Below are 25,137 nucleotides of genomic sequence, written 5' to 3'. Positions count from 1 at the left end.
GCTTTTCCTTTCTCTTCAGCTCCAGAGCTTTTCTTTACATGCTTAGCACACCAAGCTTCTTATCCTTTTCTATAGAAAATTTTCAAAAGGTATGCACCAGTAACAAATCGTCACAAAACATCATTGAAAAAGGAATCAGATAATTGTAGTGAAAAAAGAACTCTAGAGGAAAAGACATTAATAAATGGGAACTCACATTCGAGTCTACAAGGACTTGAACCCAGATACTGAGATGGTGTACATTCTACTCAGCTAAACTCCTTCCTTGAGTGAGTCATAACTCAGAAGCAAGTACCCACGTATATTTACAAGCAACGAGCATCCCATAAGCATAATAGTATGCAATACAAGCACTCAAAATATGGGAATCGGGTTGCAAAGCACCGTCAGGGTTCCAAGTCCAAAAGACCATAACTAACACCCACGCAACGAACAAGTGAACTAGATGGCGTCATCCTTCTTTGCCTTCAGCTCGTCACAAAACCAGGTAGCAGTCGTTTTTCATGTACACCGCAAAGTTGCACTGGAGGCTCTCCAACATCTCGACGACAGATTCTCGTTTCGACCCGCTGAAGTGCTTAACGGCATCCTCCAATGAAACCTGCAACGTTTGAGACGCTCAGCACAACTGCACAAGGAACGATATAGGGTTCCAGTCAACAACAAAAAATTCGGACAGAATGACTCACCCCACCACGGCTCTCAGCCAGTTCAAGTATAGCTTCTTCGGTGGCAACAGGTGGGGCAGTAGACTCAGTCACTTGCTCGTCCATCTTTTGCCGTTTCTTTACTTGTTCGTCATCAGAGACTGGCGTGCCATCAGTACTGGACCTCTTCCTCGAAGGGCTTGAATCACAGGCGTCTGCCGTGATGGCACTGTCTCCTTGACTACTGTTCTCAACAGCTTCACTCTCGTGGGGACAGGGTTTTGGCGACTCGGCTGCTGCTCTGGCCCCATCAGTAGGAATGCCACCAAAAGCTTTCTCTGACACTCCAAGTTCGTCAATTGTGAAGAATATCTTGATCATTTCGTATGTTACCTGCAATTGCCATGTAGCATTTTGCCACGCAGATTAGTCATTTCCAAATGGTTTGGATGAACATATACTTCAGCGCAGTGGATAGCAGAAGTGGCTCCTACGTCTGCTGAAGCAATAATCCACATATAATCGCAAACAGAAACAGGGCATGGCAATAAACGCCAGAAGAATTACATTTTCTGGAAGCTCATCTTTTATTGGCTTCAACTTGTCGCGTGATCCAACCTTTGCAATGGCAAGACGGATCTGTGAAGCTATCTCAAGTGTCAGTCCTGTCTCCTCGCAGAACCTATTCCAGTTCATCTCACATCCGTCCCGAGCAGCATCAAGTATATATTGAATAACCGTTTGCTCCTTTATCGGCACTGCTCTGCGGAAATGCTACAACACACTACCATGTCAGCATGCAAACGTCCACTTAAAGTCAGTGCAGAACTTTGAAAACCAAAACTAACTCACCGCAATTTTCTTGAACGAGTACTCCTTATTCTGCCACAGTTCCCATGCAGTAAATCTGGCATCACCCAATTTCATTGGAACATTCTTGTTTACAGGTTTAGAAACGGACACCGTTTCCTCTACTCCTGATGAATCATCTAATGAAAGGTTCAACTCTTTTGAAAATTGAGTGATATGTTGGACAAAAGTGCCACTGTAACGCGAGATGAAGTGCTGGAAACAACAAGTCAGATGTTATGTGAGTACAAGAGAAATAAAAAATGATTGCAATTTATTGTATTTAATTATTTTTCAGAAATTTATTGTATTTTTAATTGGACATTGCAGAAATGCATAATATTTTTGTCATGACATGGCATCTACTAAGTATCATTCTAAGTGATACCTGGTTAACACCATCAATATTAGCCAGTCTAGCTCCAGTAGAAGGCCTAATCCTTGCAAAGTGTCTTAGGGTCTGATCACCGCATATAGCATATCTGAAACAAAGGGATTAGAGAGGTTCAATCCAATGGTCGCTCCAGTACCTAAACAGACTAGAGCCTAAAAACTTCCATGAACATTTAACTCACGGAGCAGTTCCAATATCCCGAGCAAGTTTCGTCCTGACGTTCAAGAGCATTTGGTAGAGTTTCACTTCCTCCTGAAAGAAATGTTTAAGTGACACGAAAACAACACCACAAAAAGAAATCAAATCGAGTGTACAAAGGAACAAAACAACATGGTCTGAACGAGAATTCCATGAAGCTTACCTCAGATATCTTTTCAGAGTCTACAGGGGTCAGAGGATTTAAGCCCCCTTCTTTATGCTGTGAACTACCAAGCTCCTCTTGCTCAATCATCTCTGCAGTTGGCTGCAACAAAAGTGGTGTTCCACCATCGGAGAGAAACTTGGCCCCTTTTGGACTAACACTGAAGGTAGAGATGAAGCGTTACTGTGGATATTTCTTAAAGTCGGTACAGTGGAGAAGTATACTAGAGAAAAAGAATCCAGAGCAGCACTAGCATAAACTAGAGAAAAAATAAATGCGCAGGCACCTGACCAATCTAAATCCATCACTTGTAGTCTCCTTCAAGTAACCTGCAAAGATATAAAAAGGAAGAAAAGGAAATAAATAAGAGAAGCAATACAAATAATGCCAGAGATGCTTTGTTCTGGAACCTGATGAATGGTTTGCTCAGTGTATCTAATAACAGAGTAACAATATCTACCACTTGAAGTGTAATATGTCTAGCTGAGATGTTACAACATGATAATAACCCCATGAGAAATCAAATTTCATTTGGCAATGTGGTCAAACATCGCAAAACTGCGGCATCTCTGAAGAAGTTTCATGGGTTTTCTTCAGTGGAACTTAGGGCCAATCAAAACTATGATATTGTAAGAAGCTTTTCAATATACAATAGTTTGTTCTCTTGGAAAAAAACAAGAAAATAATGGTTGCTCTGTATACTTGGGAACACAGCTACGAGATTGTAAATAACATTCTTTCAGATCTATCAATACAACAAGGTGCAGTCTTATTATGTTTTCTCGAAGATGAAGAAAAACATGTATGAGATAAAGTTCGCCAACGGAACAAGTAGTTTTTATAGGGATGTCATGCTTTAGCCAACAAGTGAAACTGGTACCATGTGCCATAAGCAGACCACCAAGTGCTTTCCACCAGTTTGGCGGATAGTCTTTTCCACGTGCATGCATTGGAAGTTTATCATAATTCTTCTCAACTAGCTTTTTGACCTACAAAAATGAGAAAGCACTTGTTATACAGCATCTTTCTTCTAAATATTGTGAAAAGTGTCCAAGGTCGTTAATAAATAAAATATTGATGGTTGCAGATTAGGTGCAACACTTCACAAGCATGTGCAACAATACGCACGCAAAATCTGTTCAGCAAAGATATGTCGCAAATCCCGTAAAACAATTTACTAGCAGTGGTCATGCCACCTGTGGTTGCTCCCAACTGTGAAATTTTGACATAAAGGACCACCTGCCCCAATAAATTGTCAAAAAAGACCACCTATGAATAAAATTGACAAAAAAGACCACCTTACAGTGGCGGCAGGATCTGCCAGGCGACACGTGGAACCTGCCGCCGTAGCTCGTGGCGGCAGGCCGTGCCACCATTAGGCGTGGCGGCACGTTTGGCTGAGAAGCATCACCGTTACGCTCCTGGCGGCATGGTGACCTGGAAGTGCTAGCTAAGTACATTATCAATTTAGCACACTATCGGATTTATCTGATGATTGCTAATCCGATAGTGTACACTCACATAGCTAGCACTAGCAGGATCAGCGACTTGTCATCAACACCACTGTAGACTGCCGCCAGGGGCTGTGGCGGCATGGCCTGCCACCCTTCCCCCTGCCGCCAGGAGCCATGGCGGCATTGCCCACTCCTCCGTCGCAGTGTAACGGTGATGCTGCCGAGCCTAACGTGCCGCCACACCTAACGGCGGCAGGGTCTGCCGCCACGAGCTGCGGCGGCAGGTGCCACGTGTCGCCTGGCAGATCCTGCCGCCATTGTGAGGTGGTCTTTTTTGACAATTTAATTCATAGGTGGTCTTTTTTGACAATTCGTTGGGCCAGGCGGTCCTTTATGTCAAAACCTCCCCAACTGTCAGCACATAGATTAATCTACTCCAATCAAATGAAAATAGCCAATAGCTAATGATGCGCCAAACTATGGAAAATCGCAAACATGAATGATGGAAAAACCTACTCGTGATCCACGGAGAACATCAACTGGCATATTAAGGCCCCAGCGTCCTCCACAAGACTTGATGCAGGACAGCAACAAGAAAGACTCTTTTGACAAATCCCTCTCAGTCTTTGTCGTCGTTGTGCAATTATCGCAGTTACCTGAGGATTAATGAAGATGTCATAAATCAATGTGTCACAGTATGCTAATTCTGTCAGTTAAAATACAACTTGATGTAGCATGTGTCTACTGCGAAGAATCATGGTATAGGTATAGCAATACAATATTTTCGCTAAACAAGGTACAGGGATACATCTAGTATATATTTGGTCACAAGAAGAAAATAGTACATGCAGAGTATTTGAATAAGATAAGAAAATGATGATGGCAGCAGCCGCTCTGTAATAGGTGGAGGACTGAGAATGGTACTTTGTGTGGAGGGAGCTTTCTAGGGTTTGCAGTGGCTTGGGCCTGTGATTGTTTCTAGTTGAAGATGTTTGGCCTTGGGAATAATAAGGATGATTTGGGCATGTATTCAATATGTGTACAGTAGTTTCTAGCCTTCAATAAGGGTTCAGAATATAGTAGTGACTACACAGAAAGGAACTTCGATTTTGCCCCTCTTTGCAAATGGTTAATATTTACAGATGAGACAAATGTAAAATATAAACGTACCACAGTCAGCTGCATGCTCTTCACCAAAGTACTGCAACAGGCACTTTCTGCGGCATGTACCAAGGAGGCAATATTTCTGTGCTGCCATGAAGGAATCCATGATGGCATTCCTTTGCATTGCCTGTTGATGAGTCAAAAATATAAACCATAGGGTAATGAAACAGGTAAACGGTACAAGGGAGCCAAACTGCAGATACGTATGTTTATCACTTACATTTGTTGCTTCGGAACAATAAAAGTCAGCTTTTGCAAAATCACTTCTTTGATAATATAGCCAGCAGAATGAAGGCAGTCCATCTCTTCCACAACGCCCACTTTCCTGGTAGTATGATTCTAGGCTCTTAGGGCATCCGTAGTGTATTACACATCTAACATCTGGCTTATCTATTCCCATCCCAAATGCAATGGTTGCCACCATCACAAGTACTTCATCTCTAACAAACGATCTGCAACGGAGAACCATAATTCATCATCAATCACTATGTTGTCAAGCCATCATTTGTAAAAAACTGCATGAAAACACACATGATAGGCCAACCTTATATTCCATGTATCTGTGTAATTTGTTTTCTCGTTTAATTACTTGCATGATCTATAGCATTACTAACATAACAATATGTTGGCAAATTTGCGTAGTTTCAGACCAAATCACAGCTCTCCTGAGTTTTTGTGGATCATAAGATGTAAAATTGCCAAATAAATAAAATGTTCAAAATGGGCTCAAATGGTACACTGAGCATTGATCAATTCAACCTAATGTAAGGAATTTGGGTTGTCCAGAACAAATCGAGAAGCAAAGAACCGATAATGAACATCCAAACAAAAAAGCTAACACGGGCATAAATGACAGACCTATGGGATTCCTCTCTAGCTTTGCCACCCATTTTACCATGGTAAATGTTAGATTTGATTCCAGCAGTAATCATTGCTTCATGTACCTGACAGAAAAGTTGCATTTAATACATTAATACATCAATACCAAAGTAATCTAACAGGCACATGGTATGTGTTAAAAGCAGCTTCTACAATATCAAAACTGGAGACCTGGGATTCTCATATTAGTCCAGAAATACTTATAGAAACTTATAATTTTCTGCTCTATAAAATCTCAACATGTGCACCTAACTGGAATTTGAAGTCTCCAAAAGCTATAACATCAATCAGCAAAAGGGAATGACTGATACTAAAAAGGATCAACAGAAAAGTATCTCAGACCAATTTCAAGTTTTACTATGCTTCTCCAAAATAAATTCATAGTGATTCAGCGTGACCTAAATGTGTACATGAAGATTTTTTTTTTTAAATAGCTTCCAATGAGCAAAAAAAAGGTCCTTGTGTACCGGTTTACTGAGATTATCAGAGTAAGCAAATATATATAATGCTGGTAATTACAAACCTGTTCAGTGTCCCGGATGGTGGTACAGTAAATTATTGTTGAGCCACCCACAGTACAGGTCTTCGAGACATCTTTCACAAGTTCACTGATAAAGGACATAGATCGGTTGCATGATTTCACACCGTAGAAAAGGTTTGGACGATCAAATGATCCAATTGCAACATGAGGATTGCACAGGTTCAAGGAAGTGGCAATATCTCCACGTACCCTAAAAAATTCAAATTGAAAGTTTTCATTGATTTCGTAAAGAGAGAAAAAGGATTTAGACACCGTAGAAAACATAAAACAAGCAGTCATCACAAGTGAATGAACAAATTTACGGTAACAAACTAACAACAATTATGGTAATAATATGCAAGTAGGTACATACAACAGGCAGAGAAAAGACATCATCATTAGATTAGATATCAAAAGCAGGATAAACAGGTAAAGAACTGATAGTGAAACTTCCATGCCTTTCTGTGGCTGTTGCAGTCAAGGCAACAAAGGGAACACCCACAAGGTGGTCACGCAATGAATGTAGCTGCTTGTACTCCGGCCTGCATACAACAGAGAGAATTAAAACCGTTCAACAAAAAGAACGGAGAAAAACGAAAAGCAAGAAAAGAGCCTATATGTCATAACTAAGACTAACTGATCACAAAAATTGATTGTGGAGTTTAAGATTGAAGCAATGAAGCGAGAATTGATGGGCGATACATACAAACTCGCAGATTACACATTTTTCATCAGTACACACAGGATTTTAGAACTACATGCATATGTCATATCCAAAATTAAATTTACATATATTTACTAGCTCTTTTAATGAAGAAATGTTTCACATAATAGATGAACAAATGACCTGAAATCATGACCCCATTCAGATATGCAATGTGCTTCATCGATGGCCAACAAGCAGATTCCGGAAGAATGCAAGTTACTCCAAAACCTGGAAAGAAGCTTGAGAACGGTAAATCAACGGACCAGCCCCTGTATTACCAAACACGACAGTAATTTGTAGTTTCATATGTCTGACTTCCTATTCCAGCCAAATGATTGGCAACTATAGTTTCATAAGTACTGCAAACGCCCATAATCTGATTTTATATGACAGGACTTCGCACCTTGAAGGAAGTGAGATAGCTTTCTCAGGGGTCATGTACAGAACATCATACAGGCCTTTTTCAGCCTCACTGCTAACAGAGCTATTCATTTGGGTGCTGCCAAGGTAGTCAGATTTCACACCACGTTGTTGTAAACTCATGACCTGTTTCCAGTAAATGAAACCCACAATGAAACCTTTCGTATCAAAGCAAATCCGTAATGAGCAAAGCACTAAAAATGATATTCTGTATCTTAGAACCGTACCTGGTCTTGCATCAGTGACAGAAGAGGGCTTACGACAACAGTCGTCTTCTTTGCAACGAGTGGAGGGATTTGATAGCTGCAATGGAAAAAAAAAATCCGTGAGAACATTATGGTTCAATATACATAAGAGAAAGTAATGACATCAAAAAATTAAAACAGGGGCATATTTCCTTTACTTCTAAGAGGCTGCAGGGAGATGCAAATGTTTTAACACATTTTCACGTCCTTACAAAACAAGTCAGCAAATTCAATAGTTTATCTTTGAAGCTACCCCAAACCCACTGCCTGGTTTCAAGAAGAACCAGTACTCATCCATTTCAGGGAAACAAAGTCGTTAGCAATGTCCACTACAAATCAGCATATAAACGGACAAAATAGCTTCCCCAAGTGTTCCCTGTCGGATACATACAACCAATAAACTCAGAGTCACCAAAACCGATAACAGAACTGGAAATGCTTACGCATGACTGCCCACTTATCAATGTTCTGAAATGGCACTCAAATATGAAACAACATGACATGCTAATAATCTTCAACCATCAACCGATTCCACTTGTACAAATATAACGTTTCCTAATCATGATCTGTAGAGTGCTCTTAGCCTCTTACTGAACCAATGATATTGGCCAAATGTGGGTACCGTGTGTATAAGATTAAGAACTTAATGAAGCTTACAGACCCCACACACCACCCCCAAGGACAGTTTAGATTCAGTCACTACAGTGCCCAATCGGCAGATCCAGCATCCACACAAGATGAATACTACGCAGCAACAGCCAGCTAGCCGCCATCATCCACAGCATACCACGACGACATCTCTTCACAGAACCGAACTAAAACGGATCAAGCGGGCGAGCGAGCGTGGGGATTATTTTACTCACCACATGGACTTGCCGCTGCCGGTGGCCATGACCACCAGGCAGTCCCGCCCTTCCAGGACCTTCTGGATGATCTCCCGCTGGTACGGCCGGAACCCGGTGTACCCGAAGTACCGCTGCGATTAGAAAAAAAAAAAACACCCGGAGATTAGCGGCCGGCGGGGGGTTAGGGTTCAGGCGCCGGCGGGGGGTTAGGGGAGTACCTTCAGAGCCGCCTCCATTGTGGGTTACTGGAGTCCGCGAGGAAGATTCGGGCGGGGCTGGATTGGATTGGTTGGCGACGGAGGCGGCGAAGGAGGGGAATGGAACGGAACGGTCGGCTGGTGGTGGTGGTGGTGGTGGCGGCGGGGGATGTTTTGAGGATTGTTTGCGGCGCTCATTTTATCTGAGTTCCCGCCAACTCGAATTTTTTTCGCTTTACTGATCTGGCTGCGTGCAGCCCATTAGTTGGCCCGGCTAGGGCTAGGGCCAAGTAAACCTCTGGATTTTTATTTGCCATTTTAGGGGGGCTAAGGCCCGGAAAGTGTCCTTTCCACCATGAGCACCAGTGCTCCTGTTTTCTAAAAAAACATAGTTTTCAAGTGCCAAAAAATTGATATTAAATATCCACATACATATAAATATTCTCGAAGATACGGTATAAATTTTGGAGAAAAATATGTTGTATTTTAAGCTATTAAAAAAGACAATTTTCTGACAAATATATGCCCCTACACGTAGCCACAAATTTGTTTTTTCCTCTAGCTCAAAATACGATGCAATTTCTACCGAAACTTTTTACAAGTATTCAGGACATATGAATGTATTCACGAAATAAACGTGACGAGTTTTTGAAACGAAGATATACAAATTTTAAATATTTTAAAAACCATGACCACTAGTGTTCATGTGCACCAAATCTGCTTCCGCCTAAGGTCCCGCTTGTTTCGGCCTAGGCAAAACAGTCGGTTAAAACGACAGGCGTAAATATTTTCATAACCGTTTTTTCGGTCGCCGCTTTTCTTGCATGTCGGACGCGTGCAAATTCACGGGCCCCTGAGGCTCCGTTTAAATTTCAAGTGGTTTCCGAAGACACACCAAAACCTGCAAAGAAATGTTCAGTGAGATATAATTTAAAAGACAATCCAAGCGAGGCCTAAGCTTTTTACTTGGCTTCCACTTGGCTGTGACGGGCGCCATTTGTTCACATGACGAAACACGGCACGGTAGAGTTCAACAACTGCTGGTACTGTCTGCCCTTCCGTAATCCTAGTCGTTTAAACTAAAATCAAGAATTATGAAAGGAGATAGTAAAATGATACAGTCTGTATAAGAGAAGACCTCTCAAGTTTTTTGTGTTAGGGGTCTTTCTTTTTTTTGGAGAGTGTTAGGGGTCTTTCTGGAAATTGTACTGACACCGTCGTGGATCAATGCACCGTCTAGCGGTCTAGACCCTTGTTCAAAAAAAAACATGATGCATCTACTGAATCGTGTTCCATGCAAGCCAGCTGATAGAGTTTGTACGTGTTACCTTCGAGCATTATCCGGCGAATGGCCTGCACGAGAACTTTCTAGGAAAATAGATGGCATACCAAAACGTGTTGTATAATTTCGCAGATTATTACTCCCATTATATCAGTGACATTGCTTTTTTACAATATTTTATGCAGAACAATACTGGCATTTTCATACGAACTGTGTGTTAATAGTGTCAAAACCTTAAAAAATGGCTAAAATCATAAATGTGCTTTTGAACAAGGAAAATGATCTGATTCCTCCGGGGGATCGCGTCCTCCCCATCCTCCGCACTCAGCACAGGACGCGTGTCCTGTAGGGCCCACCTTACCGTTTTCTGGCCCATCGCTTTTCTCCCCAAGACCCTATCTTCTGCACGCGACATAGATCGAGAGAGCAGCGCTGCCCTAACTCCATGGGCGACCACGCCCGAGGCGCCGCCGCTTGCGCCCGACGCTGGTGTCCGTCCCCATCGCCGTCGCCCAACTACCGCACACCCCATCTCCGGTCCCTGTGGATACCTTCGCCGCACGCCCTGGATCTCGCCGCCGCGCCACCATAGGCACCCGCTGCCACGCGGCGAGGCCGAGCTCCGGCTACCGGCGAGGAGTAGCGGCATGGTTTGCTCGCTCCGTCGCCCCGCCGCGCTCACGACCTCGTGCTGCTCATCCCCCGCGCCCATGGCGCTCAAAACCTCGTGTTGCTCCTCCCCCGCGCCCACGGCGGCACGACATCATGCTCCTCCTCTGCCGCACCTATAACCGTCGCCGCCGGGACTCTCATCACCGGCGTCCATCCGCTAAGGCGGCACGAGCGTTCCTCGTCTTGCTCGGGCCACGCGCGACAGTGGTTCGCGGCCTCTACTGTTTGTGTTGTTGTTCGATGCTAGGAAGCCAGGGCGGAGATGCTACCAGACGTTCATGGTGATGCTACCGACTGACGTCAATCCTTCTGAATTTTTGTACCATATGCTCTTCGAATTTGTGTCATAGGAAGAAACTTTTTGCTATTTTGGTGTCTACGAATTGCTACAACTGTAGTACTTGGATTTCCATCATAGAATGAAATTGTTATTGCTACAACCCCGTTATGCAGTTTTACTACGGAAGCACAAAATTTTGGTACCAGATCTCCGGTGACCTCTCCGATGAGTTGTTCGTTTTTTTTGCTATCATAGGCATAGGGCATTGCTACTAGCAGCTTGTGGCGTTGTTGTCCTGGACGGATGGAGTTGCTGCAACCTCGGCCGGCGTTGCTGCCGGCTGCAGGCGATGTCTCCGTTGATGTCTTAGAGGATTTGCAGCATATAAATAAAAAAAATTGCTAAATTTTATTTGCGGTTTTGCTACATCTGCGTAATATGTTTGCTACGTGGTCTCCGGCGAGATCTCCGGCGAGCCCAGCCTTTTTATTTTCTTTTCTGAACGAATCGTTTTTTTGCTTCAGTCATTTGCTGCCGGGGGTGATTTTTTGCTGGGAGACGCCCAGCAGTTTTCTTTGAACAAAGGGGAAACAATAGTATTCCAAATATTCAGAGTATCCATAGACCATAGCCGACCTACCAAGTTCGCTTGCTTGGGCCAAATTAACTGTATACATAGAGGCCCCATGTTATTACTACATTATGGATTACAAGTTAGAGCTGCGGTACTTTACCCAGGATTGGACTTGCAAACCATAGTCAACGGATCCAGGAAAGAGGCCATGCAAACCATAGTCAACGGATCCAGGAAAGAGGCCATGCAAGCCAAACGAGATGATCTCATACTAATCCACATATGAACTCAGACGGCTATCGACTGGAATTTAGATTCGAAGTACAACAAGTCATATATGTTAGGTGGGGGCAAAACGTTCAGAAGGCGAGATCATTGCAGCAAGGTCTCGACTACAATGGAGATCGTCTGTGGTCCTGCTCGCTCAAGTAGAGATATGGCAAGATCATGCTCATGCCAACTTCGTAGCCCAGCGGCAATCTTCTTCAGTGTGTCTAGCTTTATGTCCAGCAGCCATGACGGGACAAACTTCACCAGCAGAAATACAAAGCATGATACATACGCCTTCCATGTACCTGGCTCGCAGCCCAGCAGGATGTGCCCATCCAACACGCCAGCAATGAAATCCATGTGGGTGCCCACCACTCTTGGTCTCCTTGAGAGGAATGACAGTTTCAGAATGGAAGAAGTTCTCTCTGAACCCCAAAGTAGACTACCACAGAAAAAGAGCATGTTGGCCATGGTATAACCTTGGAGTGTGCTGGACACTGGTCCAACGTTTTCCATAATCTGTTCCCGAGCTGATAACAGCAGTGTCGGCAATGTCTCTTCATATAGCACCTGGACCGCGAAAGGCCCCCCAGCAATACAGAGGAGTCCTGCACCGAGCATAGCAACCTGATACGCCATGGATGCAGCACCAGATAGCGGCGTTCGGCCTGATTTTAAATGCGGAGGCCCATTGGAAGACCATCCACTTGCAAGTTTGTGGGAACAATCAATGACTTGCTTAAGTATCGTCTCACTCACAAAGTAGGTATCGTGGAAAGTTCGACAAGTTCTCAGGTAGATGAACCCAGGGGCCATGGGAAGCTGAAGACCTTGGCCTGTGATGGACTCTCCCATTAAAGCTCCAACTCCACGGCTTGCAGTAATATCAGACCCGCTGGATGAGGATGCGTGCAGAAAGGATGTGAAGCAACTTTGGATGAGCTGCGCAACTGCATCTTTGTCTCTGCCAAACGGAGAACGCATACATGACAGGACGATGAAATCATGCCATCTGCGCACTTTCTGAGCCCACAAGGCCCCGATGATGGGCATGCTTGGCCAGGAACTGCCCCCTGCACAGTTCTCCAGAGCCTGGCCAATGATCCCATGAATGTATTCAAGACTCCTATCCAGCTTAAACGTAATAGTCAAGCTGACAAGTGCAGCCATCGGTAAAGGAAGCATTGGTGGCACACCACCTGTAAGAGTATAATGTAAATTTTCTACAAACACATAGACAAATAAAGACAAAAGATATAATAACATTGTGCAATGATGATGCTGGAAGCCTGAAGGCTATCAACAGTTATAGTATGAACCAATGCAACAAAGTTATGCATAAGAACAGGAAGCAGGTCTTACGTGGATAGCAGCTGTGAATCTGAACACCAGCAGATGCAAGAATTTCCTTCACTTCATCTTCAATGGAGTGAAGAGCAGCACCAGGGCTGGGCCATTCAGTTCCATTCATAGGAACAGCTTTCCATATCCCTCGTGTAATTTCTGCTGTGAAGTAGCTAACAATTGCAGCAAGAGAAGCCGGCAAGAAATCCACCAGATCCCTCAGACCTGCAATATGTCGGCACATTAACACATGAATGAGATCAAGAAATATCCCAATAGGACTTGGAAATCCATGCAATACGTTAAAATGAAAAGGAGGAGGTTCCTCACTTGTAGTCATGTCTCGGCTGGAAATCCTCCCATGAGAACATGCTGTAAGAACAGCTTCAAGAACAAAAGGAACTGCTTCTAGAAATTCCCATGCTGAAACTGTGGGCCTTTGGTAAGAATCATCCGATGTACTTAGTGAGGAACCACTGACACTGCTACTAGAGGTGGATGAAAGATTACTAGATACTATCCCGCTTTTGTTCATTTTTCGGCAAATCATACTCAAAATTTTGTTTGCAACTTGATGGACAGGATTTTTGTTGCAAACACCAGAAAGGGTAGAGGCTATACAAGCTTGATTCTGCAAGTACCAAGCCCTTAACTTGGGGAAGGAATCAATATAAATTGGTTGGGTTGAAACCTCTTCAAATGAGCCCACACTGCTGCTAGAGTAAGTACTACTAGCAGATGAATTTGGGAGCTCATTGTGGTTATTGTGCATTAACAACAAATAGTCCAGAGTAAGTTCCAATCTTATCGAGCCTCCACGGCCAGCAAGACAATGCTCTTGAGGAGGTCTGTAAAATTTCCATAATCGGAGAAGACAAAGAAACGCACAAGAGAAGACCGAGTAAACCGACGTTTCATCAAAAATGGTAGACCTGTGGTTAGCTGGGGGTGGCATTGACCCAAAAGCTTCACAAAGTGGCATTAGAGCTGCAGCAACATCTGGAACCTGTAGGACAAAAGGTTCTTCTTCAGTTAATAAACAAAAGGTTTTTCTTATATTCTGAACTAACAAACAACACAACCATTAGACAAGATTATTCTGGTGGACATGAAAAGTGGAAGTAATCATCTGCGTGATGCAGTTATCATTGTTCTGATCGCAAGTAGCATACCAATATCAAAACCTAGTTAGCTTATAGGGTGGCCATAATAAGATACATGAAGAAACTAAGCCAGAGACACAAATATATGCAGTGCAACTTGTGACCTACGGAGCTAGTTCATCCATCAAGCATTAGTAACAGATATGCCAAGAAAATGATGAAGAACATGACTTTATCACTGGGGGACATAACTACAGGAGTTCCTTAAAGTCAGACAAATTGGAATATCAGGTGTTAACTTTAAAACTGACACTGTAGAACAAGAACCAAAAGACTGTACCTGGACATCAATTCTGTTCAATGCACCAAGGGCAATGCATGTCTAATTTGATTATTTTATATCAGGGATAGATGTGATACTGAAATTTTGATTAATTTTTTTCTAGTTTTCTGACCATTGGTGCCATGCACTTTTAGGCCTTGACTAATGGAGATGCCAGTTTCCCTTGGCAGCAGCAAATTGAGCTTCTGACTAGTGATGAACTCGCTTGTCTTTTACTTTCAAGACAAACAAAAAGACATGACGTGTTTTTACAGTGTACTCTGAATAGAAATTATGCAAAGTCTGCCATCAGTTTCATATGTTAATTAACAATGGATTGTTAAAAATAGATTTACATGGTCAACCGGAAAATGCACTGCTTACCATTCCATACAAAGAAAGAATGTGGACAGCATCCACATATGAGACACAGAGTAAGATTGCATTAAGCGTAGACATCTGACTAAGGTAGTGGCTCATGCTCCCTCGTGTTGAGGAATCTGAGGGCAAAGGAGGCGACAGTAACTTGACTACCATGCGGACAACATGTTCCTGCAGAAAGCATGTAGAATATAAATAACATTCTTCTAGGGAAAAGTTGCCAGATAGACTTTTCAGTTCCGTTTTGGTTAGCACATAAGAGTAGCTGCAACAATCTAAGAAAACTTGAAGGATGTAAGATTTTAGAAAATGTGCATCTGTGAATATTTCTACACAGAAAACAAAAAGGTGTTTGTGTTTTCTGAAATGTAGTCTGGCCTTGCTTTTGTCATGCAGGCAAAGAGAATTCTACTAATTTTTGCAAGTGCGCCTGTGGTAATAAATATTTCCTAGAACCATCAATTTTGGGACCATTTTTTGTGATATTTGTTTAATTGTACCATAACTGCATTTATGTGAATCAGCATAAAATAGTTGATTTGAAAATGTGGACAATTCAAATTGATATTATATATTGTTATGAAGATCAACTCACCAAAAAATCAATAAATTTATCAACAGAAAATTGAGGAGTTTCAGACAGTTACTAACTTATAATTTGTCACAGCAATTTGAACATTTTGGAAGCTCTTTATATCAGATGAATATAGTAAGGTACCTGAATATTCCAGCCACGAACAAGTGATGCGCCACACAGAATTTTAGCTGCAGCTGACTTTTCCTGTTCTGAACCATTCAATGCTATGTGGTACAATTTATCCAGTTCTGCGACACTGTAGACAAAAACAGAACTCGGAATAAAGGAACAAACACGGTACACCAGTAAGAAGAGGGGATACAGGGGTAATCTGAGAAGTACAATGAACCAAGAGACCAACTTCAAAAAATTGGAGAACCCCGGTAGGCAGCAACTTATATCAATGGGTGAAAGGGCAAAATATTGGATTCATGTGTAGCCTGTAAAATTTCTATTTTGATTGCATATATAGCACCATATACCTGGAAGCAGGAGTAGAAATGAGAGCAGTCTTAAGTGGGTCAGATAGTGGAGCTCCTTGCATAAAGTTCAACCAAGGGGATTCCTGGGGTAAAACTGTATCCTTCAAATGCCCCGATAGTACAATATAACCAGGCCACAAGTAAGCAGTTGTGTCAATCAAATTCCTCGAAATACAGGCTTCAACTATAAGATGTAGCATGTTTCCAACTGAAAAAACCATAGGGGGAAACGGTTAAAAGCTAAGAAACGAGAGATAGAAGATAAGTGTATTTTTCCCATAATAGTGCGAAGATGAAAAATATTAAACAAAAAGAGCAGCTAGTAACTGAATGAAAAAAAAATGTCTATCAACAGGACCCCATAAGCAGCCAACAGCCAGTTTAGTTCACAAACTGACCAAATTGCACGTACATTATAATGAAAACATAGCCGTACCAGCTTTCGTTGAAGAGTCACCCTGGCCAATCATGCTAGGGTTGCCACCAGCAGCATTACAACTGGCCCTAAATATTGCCGCTTTTGAAGCTGCCGCATTCGCTGCATTTACCACCGATGAAGGTGCTACAAGGAGTCCTGAATATTGAACCAAATCCTGGAGAGAAGATACAAGTCCTAGTCTTCGTGGAAGATTTTTGTTTCCTTCAGATCCATGTGCATCAGTTTCTTCTTTGAGAATTGCAGCAATTGCTAGTGGAATAAGAGCTAATAGCATGCATAATCTCGCGTCTAGATGAGGAATTGGACCTTCAAGAGGTTCTCTAGCCTAGTAACAACATTAGTGTGTGAGGACGCCACAATAAGAGTGAGTAACTATGATTTCACCAACGATAAAACATCAAGTAAAGGTTTATCACCCGCTGTACAAGACGAAGGGCAGCAATCCAAAGAGCTTTAAAAGTTTCCTGCCAACTTGCCTCATTAATTGCTTGGGCTGTCTTGGTCATTTCTGGTTTATAAGAAAAGCATGCTACTAATCAATGAAAACCCATGCTGACACATAAGAAAACTGAAAGAAAGATCTAAACATTACGATTACAAATTGACAGCATTAGTATTACATCAAAGGGTCAGCCTTGAGCCCATACATGTTTTCCTTAGTGATGGATGAGGTGACGAAGGATATACAAGGAGATATTCCTTGGTGTATGGTCTTTGCTGATGATGTGGTCATGGTTTTCAAGGAGTTGAGGCGGTTTAAGGCACTGGGGGGAGGGGGGGCCTCAACACCTAGGCGCTCAAAGCGCGAAGCGAGGGGACACCTTAATCATAGACTGCCATCTATAGGAGCGGCCCAGCCCAGCCCAGTTGTGCCTAACCCAGCAACACAGTTTAGGATAAGGCCCAGCCCAGATGTGCCTAACCCCACGATGCAACATTGCAACCAGCCTGCGGCCGCCTCCCCTGCAGCCAGCCGGCGGCGGTGACCCAACAGGCAGCGACCCCTCCCAGTTTCCACCTGCCCCTATCGTCCCCGACGAAGCAGCCGCCTCCCTGTTGTGCTTGGGCACTTGAGACGAGATCTGGCGTAGGAGGAGCTGGCCGCCTGAGGAGAGAGCTCCTCTCTCTCTCTCAATCGATTCGATTCTGTGACTGGTCTGTTCTCCCCTCTCTTTCCCCTATATTTTCCTTCTCTTTGGCCCCCAATTTCTCTACCATCCCGCCTAATTTCTGTGTTTCCGCTCGCCTGCTTTTCCCACTCGACCTTGTCCATGGCGTCGAAATTCGACCAGAGCGACGCCTTCTCCGCCTTGGCGACGACCTGGACGCCTCAAAACACCAAATCGGACGCCTTAGACGAAAATCTAAGGGGAGGACGACACCTTGACGTTGCCGGGCGCTCTGACGCCTAGGCGGCGACTAAGCGACGCCTTAAAAACCATGGATATGGTGCTAGTGAATGAGACCAGGGTTGGCGTAAGTATTGGAATCAATGGGGTTCAGAATTAGTAGGACCAAGACAGAGTACTCGCAATGCGAATTTAGTGGTGTTAGGTGCGAAGACGGAGATGATAGTTTAGAAGGACAAATAGTGCCTAAGAGGGACACCTTCCAATACTTGGGGTCAATGCTGCAAAGCAATGGTGATATCGATGAGGATGTTTGCCACGGGATCAAGGCAGGATGGATGAAATGTCGGCAAGCATCTAGTACCCTATGTGACAAGAAGGCTCCACAAAAGGTAAAAGGTAAGTTCTATAGGACGGTAATCAGACCGGCGATGCTATACATAGCAGAATGTTGGCCCACTAAAATACAACACATTCAACAGATGAGTGTTGTGGAGATGCGCATGCTACGGAGGATGTGTAGCCATACAAGAAAGGACCGGATTAGGAACGAGGTAACACGGGATAGGCTAGGGGTGGCACCGGTCGACAAGAAGCTAGTCCAACACCGACTAAGGTGGTTTGGTCATATCCAACGAAGTCCTCCAGAAGCACTGAAATTCTAAGGAGTATGGAAATACAAGGAGGGGCAGAGGACAACCAAAGTTGACATGGGCAGAGGCGGTACAAAGAGACTTCAGGGATTGGAATGTCCCTAAAGATTTAGCTCTAAATAGGATCGCATGAAATCACCGATCCATGTGCTGGGATCTTAGTTTGCTTGCTTTTTTTTCCCTGTCCTTGTTTTGGTCTCCTTATGTTTTCGTTGGGTTTCATATCTAGCCTACCCCAACTTGCTTGGGAAAAAGGCTTTGATGTTGTTGTTATTGGTTACAATGGTCACCTTCATCCGTGTTAGAAAACCAAGACCACATCACAGATAGGTAAAGAAACTTTGCAGACACTAATAAGGGGGAAAAGGTACAGCAATTTGAGTGAATACAAACCTATCATGTGGGCGTACCTTTTATAATCACGATAGCAGATATAGCACTTAGATGCTTCCCATCAATTGCGTTCTCCAAGTAAATATCATATATAATCCAGCAGGCAGCTCTCCCAGCTCCTGTAAGCTGGCTCAGCAGGGAACCACGGGATCTCATGTTACCAAGAACATCCACCAGTCGCTTGTTGTTTGGCTGATAATCTACATTGCTAACTCTTCGGATATACATCAACAAATCATCAATTTTATGTCTAGTAGGCAATAGTCTCTCGAGTGCAATTTTGCGAGCTTCGATCAGTGTCAACCTCTGGCTCAGAGCGCTGAATTTGTCAGGCCTAACCTAGAAAAATTGTCTAATTAGCAAACATTTGGCATTTGTAATGTTCATTCACCCAAGGAATAATTGGTGGAAATTTATTCTTTAAGAGTTGTTAGGCAAGGTGATGCAAATTTAGATGTAAGAAAATGCTTGCATTCTTAAAAGTTAATGTAACAAGTTTATTTATAAATTATAAACAGCAGCTAATGGAGCAGTAAGTTACCATTAGAGTAGTCACTATCAGTGAAAAGGTGGAAAAGAAGTGAGCCTACAGAAATGCAGCTTTAACTTGGCATCATCACTTTTGTTAATTATAATACTTGTCCCTACTCCCAACCTTTATATTTGATTGTAATAAGAATAAATTATCCTGCCATGGCAACCGAACAAGGCAACAGGTTCCAAAATATGATGATTGGCTGCAGGGAAAACTGATAGCCCATGGATATAACTATCTACAAAGTTGTCATGCTAATACCACACTTGGCACCAACTTGAAACCCTCTTGCATTTGAAACTGTTAGGCTTATTTTGCAACATGAATCTTACCCTGAATGTAAAGGATTAGCAACAGTAGTAATGCAACAGATATGTCCATTATATCATAAACTCCATAGTCCATAAGCTAATGTAAAAGATTGTTGGAAGACGTACATGTTAAGGCATATCAAGCGCAGAAACGCTTGGATTTTCTTATCAGCAGCCATCATATGCAACACTTCCAAAGCCATGACAGTGTTCTTCCGACGCAACTGTTCCCGGTGCTCGTTATGCTTCACGGCAGAGACCCCTTTGACATCTACGTCCATAGCATGCGGCCCTTCAACAGGGTACACACTGTCCTGCCCCTCTGACGGAAAGCCGCAGTCCTCCAGTATGCAGTCGATCAGCCTGGTGGTAACGCTCAGCACGAACAGGATGACGACGTGCCCGAAGTCCATTTTGGGCACTCCGTAGATTTTCGATAGTTGTAGAGCAGCATCGATGGCCTTGGTCATCCTGCGAAGCAAAGTAGTAATAGCCGTGTATGATGAGCAACTGGGCACCTGCTTAGCATTTAGCAAGCAGCATACAAATCCGTGTTTGGTGGATTGTGCACGGCACGGCACAGATCGAAGCCAGGCAGGCGTGCCGTTTGAAGATTGGTAGAGATAGGTGGGGTCTTACTTGTCGCGGTTAGGCCCGGCCTGCAGAGACAGCGAGGAGGAGGTGACGTTGCTCTTGAGCAGCTCCAGGTACAGCCTGTACGCCTCCGGCTGCGCTCGCCGATGCGGCAGCACCCTGTAGAGAGAGTTACTCCCGTATCCTTCAGAAAAAAAAGGGGGGAGCGCATGGAGGATGGGCACGCGGGCGGACCTGGCGGTGAGGAGCGCGAGGACGTGGAGCGGGCAGAGGAGGCGGGACGACATGGCCTGGTCGAGGAGCTTCCAGAGCGAGGCGGAGTTGTGCGCGAAGCAGAGGTTGGAGACGAGGATCCCGGCGAGCTCGGCGCTGGGCAGCCCCGCCCCCGCCCCCGGCCCGTCCCCGGCGACGAGGCGGGCCACCTCCACCGCCCGCAGCAGCGGCGGGTCCCCGCGCGCCTCCGACGCCTTGACCGCCGCCATCACCCTCCTCTCCAGCTCGGCCCCGGCGGTGGGCGGTGCCAGCGCGGGCGCCTCCGCCGCCCTCGCCGACGCCATCCAGGGTTTGGATTTCGCGTCGCGATTTCGCTTTCTCTCTCCTCGCGACTTGGGAGGTTTGGATCCCTGCGGGCGGAAGGGGGGAAGGACGGACGGAAGGCGTTTAAGAGGCGGGGCCGCTGGGGACAGTGCCGGGCAGATCTGGGCCGTTGATCTCGCCGCCCTCGCCTTCGGTCGCAGTCGTACGACCGAGGTTTTTTTTTTTTTGAGAAAGCGACCGAGGATTTTGACTTGTCAACGGATGATACCGTGTACACCCGGCTTTGCCTGGCGGGTGGGCCCTAGACTGATCCCGGTCTCTATGGCGCCACTGTGCAAATGGTTGGACGGAACACGGAACGCACACACTTTCCTGATCTGGGAGAATGCAGCGACCTGACCGTTATAGCTGATGTGGCTCGCGCACGCTCGTCTTGGCACCTTGCATCAGCTATCCCATCGATGGAGCTCTCCACTTGCTTTCTTTGCGTACAACTCTACGGATTTTCACGTGCCGACAACGAAATCTCAACGCCATGTTCAGACCGATGACTAGGAAATAATAATTAATGTCGCAGATTTATCAAAATTTGTGTAACATGCCAGGTTTACGACAAATGTGAGGTAGATTTAGGAAAAAATCGTGCATTTCATCGTAAAACGAATGCATATAACCTAAGAGTAATCGAGATTCCTCTCTCGTTGCAACTAGGGTTTAGTGTAGCGAGAGTGCGATGAATTTCGACATGGTCTCTTTTGAAACTTAGGTTTTTTGAAAGAATTTTAATTTGAATTGATACTCAAATTTGAATCTTAAAGAGTACAATAATAACATATAAATATGAACAACTCAATATATAAACAGAAATAGAAGCACACATTTAGAATTCAAATACATATATCATATATAATTCAAGTCTATATTTGAATTCAAATGAGATGTAAAGCTCAGATAGAGAAACTTGAGCTTTATTGATAACTAAACACATTTACATTATCTTTACAATATTATTATATACAAGAATGACTAAAAGGAAATAAAAAGAAGACTACAAGATTTGTGCTGAAATAAAAATCATAAACTAAACTCTTCTTGATCATCTTGCTTCTAGTTCCTCTTTATTCTTGATTCCCTGCAAACATCTAACAAACAAAATAAAACAAGCGGCAATGTCACTTGGACAATAGTTTACCAGGATGATAATCATCAATTTGGCCAAGCTCATCCATTGACTCAGGCCCCTCACAACCAAGCAGCTTAGGCATATTATGACTCACCACACAAGCTGAGTGAAGCAAACACACACACACACTACACTCACATCAAGTGAGTTTTCAACCAACCAGGGGCACAAGTTGTGCTATATATAGCACGGTACACCAACCAGTAAGCCATCCATTGACCACACCAGCCACGGTAACTCACCAAACACACATAGTTTATCTAGTTCATCACCAAAAACCACCACCAAGCCCAACCATGATAACATAAATCAAGAAGAAGCCAGCAGCTTGGAGGAGAAGGGCAGGTTGATCAAGATCAACCAACAACACCTCTACACCAACAAAATATTTTGTCTAAGAGCTAGAACAAGGTATACCAGATACCTGAAAGAGGATCCATTCCATATCATAGCAAAGCCAGAACATTGCATCAAATAGCAAAGGCTGGTAAAAAAATGTGTTTATCATCATTTGGAACAAAACAAAATAACCTGGCACTCCAAATCATCACTAAGCAGATGATACAAGCCAATCAAGTCTATTATACTCTCAATACAAGAAGCATAACAAGAAGTCTTAATTAAGCAAGCACTATATCTTCTAAATGATCAAAAAGACATACCAAGATTAACTTTGATGGAAATCATCAAAAAAATAGGCAAGCTATGTACTATAGCTACTAACCTATACAATATTTTCAACATAAAAGGATAAAGCAATCAATTAAGACCACCTACCGATAACCAGTCACTATTTCAAATCCCAACTTGTTAGAAGCAATTAGAGAGTATACTAGCAGTAACAACAAGCTGCTACTGCAGTTTACTGTATCCAATTACTCTAACAGCAAGCCAAATTCAAATGCATATTTAAATCATCACTGTCCAAGTTCATATCAAGGCAAAGCCACCGCACAAGTCAGTAGCATCTTGCCTCTGCTAATAGAGTTGTCATGCACATGAAATCCTACTATAGAGTCACAACTCCACTAAAGTAAATCATGACTACCCATGCTTGAATTAACAAGAAAATCATCCGCAAGCAATTCAATTAACAATTTAATTACTGTATAGCACAATTAAGTTAGCAGATACTTAACACAGGCTAAAATCATCCACTGCAACCAGGGCACAAGTGGCAAATGGGCCGTCCAGCGCCAAGAACCAATTCCATATGGAAACCAGAGCCATGGAACAAACACGGCTAGGCTATTGCAACCATACCAAGCTACACATAAATGATCCAGTGACATGAATCATAATCATAACATAACAAGGGTACTTGAGCAAGCTCAAGTTCATATCCGAACCAAACCAGAGTACCAATAAGCAAGATATTGTAAGATTTCTTAGATAAAGGTGGAGCCAGAGAGGAGAGCTAGCAAGAGTCAACCATTGGAGCATCTCTGCTTGATCAAATGATCATCAAGGAGCAAGCTACACACCAGAGAGGAAAGGAGAAGAAGAGTTGCAAAGAGAGGAAGGAGAAATGAACTTAACTAGCGCCTGGGAGCAAAGGTCACGACATGGTGGAGCAGTTCCCACGGGGCCGCAGCAGCTGCAAGCCCAGGGAAGGCGCTCGTGTTACGTCGGCGACACCACACCACATCATCAGCCACGAGTAGCACTAGGGAGTGGCGGCACAGGGAGCACGGTGGCGGCACAGGGAGCACGGTGGCGCCACCTGCGCCAGGCCGCACCCATAGCCACACGAGCAACCGTCCAGGTCACGAAAACCGCGGACACAGAGTGGCGACAGCGACGCAACCACGGCACAGTAACCCTAAACTAGGGTTAGGGTTGCATGTGCGCCCGAGAGAAAGAAATTGGCAAATTTCCATGGAGGGAAGGCAGCAGCAATGCTAGGCGCGTCGAACGCGACCCATGGCGACGACCGAGGCAACCGTAGAGAGGCGGCGACGGTGGCAGCGATACGAAATCGCCAGATCGCGAGAGGAATTAGGGTTAGGGTTCGCGGGGACATGCGGAGTGGAGTGGCCGGTCGGACCGACGGACCTGGTCAAGTGGGCCAACGTGAGGGCATTTTGGTCTTTTTCTCACTAGGTTTTAATTATTTAACTCCTTAAAATGAAAATAGGGCCTAAATGAACTCTAAAAATTCAAGAAGAAAAAAGAATAATACACTAAAAAAATATTTCTTATCCAAAACATAACTTGAAGAAAATTATCAAAAATAATTTTTGGAAAAAGGTTTTGACAAACTCTTAATCCAAAGTTTAAACACTTAATGAAAGTATTTTCTTAAAAACAAAATCAAGGAAAAAATAGTTATTTCCTTGAATATTTTTCAACTCAAATACTTTCAAAACAAAGTCCTATTACTTAAGTATTTCATTTTCTAAAAATAAATTATAATGTTTTGAGTAAGATTTCCTTGTTAAGTCTTAACCCATCAGAACTCACTAATAAGGATTTAATAGGAAAATATTTGAAAACCAACATTCCGGGGAAGGATTAAACCAACACAATCCACAAAGCATGCATCCTTTGAATCTTTAAACATTATCCTTACCGGACAATGATGTTTTTTTCAGAACCCGAGGTCCAGGTTCCATCCAAACCCTCGAACTGCATTATCTCGCAGTCTCCAGGAAAGTTCACCCCTTTCTCATGCCTTTGATTACATTTATTCATTTTACTTGCAAAGCAATATACTTATCACTCCTGCATTGAAAGTAAAATGCTACTTTTTCAATTATGAATATGACTATATGGTGGGCAATGAAATCATTGTTTGAGATGTGGTGGAGGTTCCATTGCAAGGGTTATATACATCTATGACTAATAACCAATGTCGTCTAGTGATTCTAGCGCCGTACATATCGTGTCAACCATAAGATCTTTAATGGGATGGAGAAGTCGGTTGTACCTTCTTCCTTTCGCATATCAACGGATGCTATTTTCTCTAGCCGTGTGGGTGTTGTTGGTCCCACGGTAAGGTTTAGAGGCTATTAAGATATCCGGTCCCAGGTGGACGTCTGGTGCAATAGGGTCTATGAAGGATTGTATCATGGTCGAGGATCAAGCGCTCTAGATTAATAAGCGATCGTGGGCCCTCTGAATACAAAAGGATGGGTATGCGGGGTCGCAGAGAAGGGCGGTGATTGGTTTGTAT

General features: G+C 43.6%; 2 protein-coding genes across 2 annotated transcripts; both read right to left on the bottom strand.

Annotated features, from left to right (window-relative positions):
• Positions 1–475: 475 nt before the first annotated feature.
• On the bottom strand, positions 476–8,720 carry LOC124679336 (ATP-dependent DNA helicase RecQ-like). The gene is made up of 20 exons (XM_047215114.1): positions 8,703–8,720; positions 8,503–8,615; positions 7,622–7,697; positions 7,378–7,520; positions 7,116–7,202; positions 6,727–6,810; positions 6,272–6,479; positions 5,728–5,813; positions 5,090–5,321; positions 4,876–4,996; positions 4,222–4,361; positions 3,132–3,240; positions 2,538–2,580; positions 2,252–2,411; positions 2,072–2,142; positions 1,885–1,978; positions 1,500–1,712; positions 1,215–1,421; positions 690–1,040; positions 476–601 (listed from the first exon to the last, which is right to left on the bottom strand). Exons 1-20 carry the CDS (start codon positions 8,718–8,720, stop codon positions 476–478), a joined length of 2,682 nt encoding a protein of 893 aa, XP_047071070.1.
• A 3,002-nt stretch (positions 8,721–11,722) lies between these two features.
• Positions 11,723–20,758, bottom strand: LOC124677908 (mediator of RNA polymerase II transcription subunit 33A-like). Its single transcript, XM_047213850.1, has 12 exons — positions 20,477–20,758; positions 20,288–20,401; positions 19,775–20,119; positions 18,820–19,136; positions 16,824–16,915; positions 16,405–16,732; positions 15,969–16,176; positions 15,628–15,742; positions 14,913–15,080; positions 13,434–14,109; positions 13,122–13,328; positions 11,723–12,958 (listed from the first exon to the last, which is right to left on the bottom strand). Exons 1-12 carry the CDS (start codon positions 20,722–20,724, stop codon positions 11,862–11,864), a joined length of 3,915 nt encoding a protein of 1,304 aa, XP_047069806.1. The 5' UTR covers positions 20,725–20,758; the 3' UTR covers positions 11,723–11,861.
• Positions 20,759–25,137: the final 4,379 nt, after the last annotated feature.

Source organism: Lolium rigidum, chromosome 7 (genome assembly GCF_022539505.1).
Source record: "Lolium rigidum isolate FL_2022 chromosome 7, APGP_CSIRO_Lrig_0.1, whole genome shotgun sequence".
Taxonomy (NCBI): domain Eukaryota; kingdom Viridiplantae; phylum Streptophyta; class Magnoliopsida; order Poales; family Poaceae; genus Lolium; species Lolium rigidum.
This window is presented reverse-complemented; position numbering and strand designations above follow the sequence as displayed.

What these genes read in the sequence shown, in the direction of transcription:
- LOC124677908 (XM_047213850.1), bottom strand. Translation starts at nt 20,724, where the DNA reads ATGGCGGCGGTCAAGGCGTCGGAGGCGCGCGGGGACCCGCCGCTGCTG. An exon ending in TGACTCTTCAACGAAAGCTG is followed by an intron (nt 16,177 to 16,404) that starts GTACGGCTATGT and finishes TGGTTTTTTCAG; the next exon opens with TTGGAAACATGCTACATCTT. An exon ending in TTCTTTCTTTGTATGGAATG is followed by an intron (nt 14,110 to 14,912) that starts GTAAGCAGTGCA and finishes TTTGTCCTACAG; the next exon opens with GTTCCAGATGTTGCTGCAGC.
- LOC124679336 (XM_047215114.1), bottom strand. An exon ending in AGAGCATGCAGCTGACTGTG is followed by an intron (nt 4,362 to 4,875) that starts GTACGTTTATAT and finishes ATTAATCCTCAG; the next exon opens with GTAACTGCGATAATTGCACA. An exon ending in ATGTTCTCCGTGGATCACGA is followed by an intron (nt 3,241 to 4,221) that starts GTAGGTTTTTCC and finishes TCATTTTTGTAG; the next exon opens with GTCAAAAAGCTAGTTGAGAA.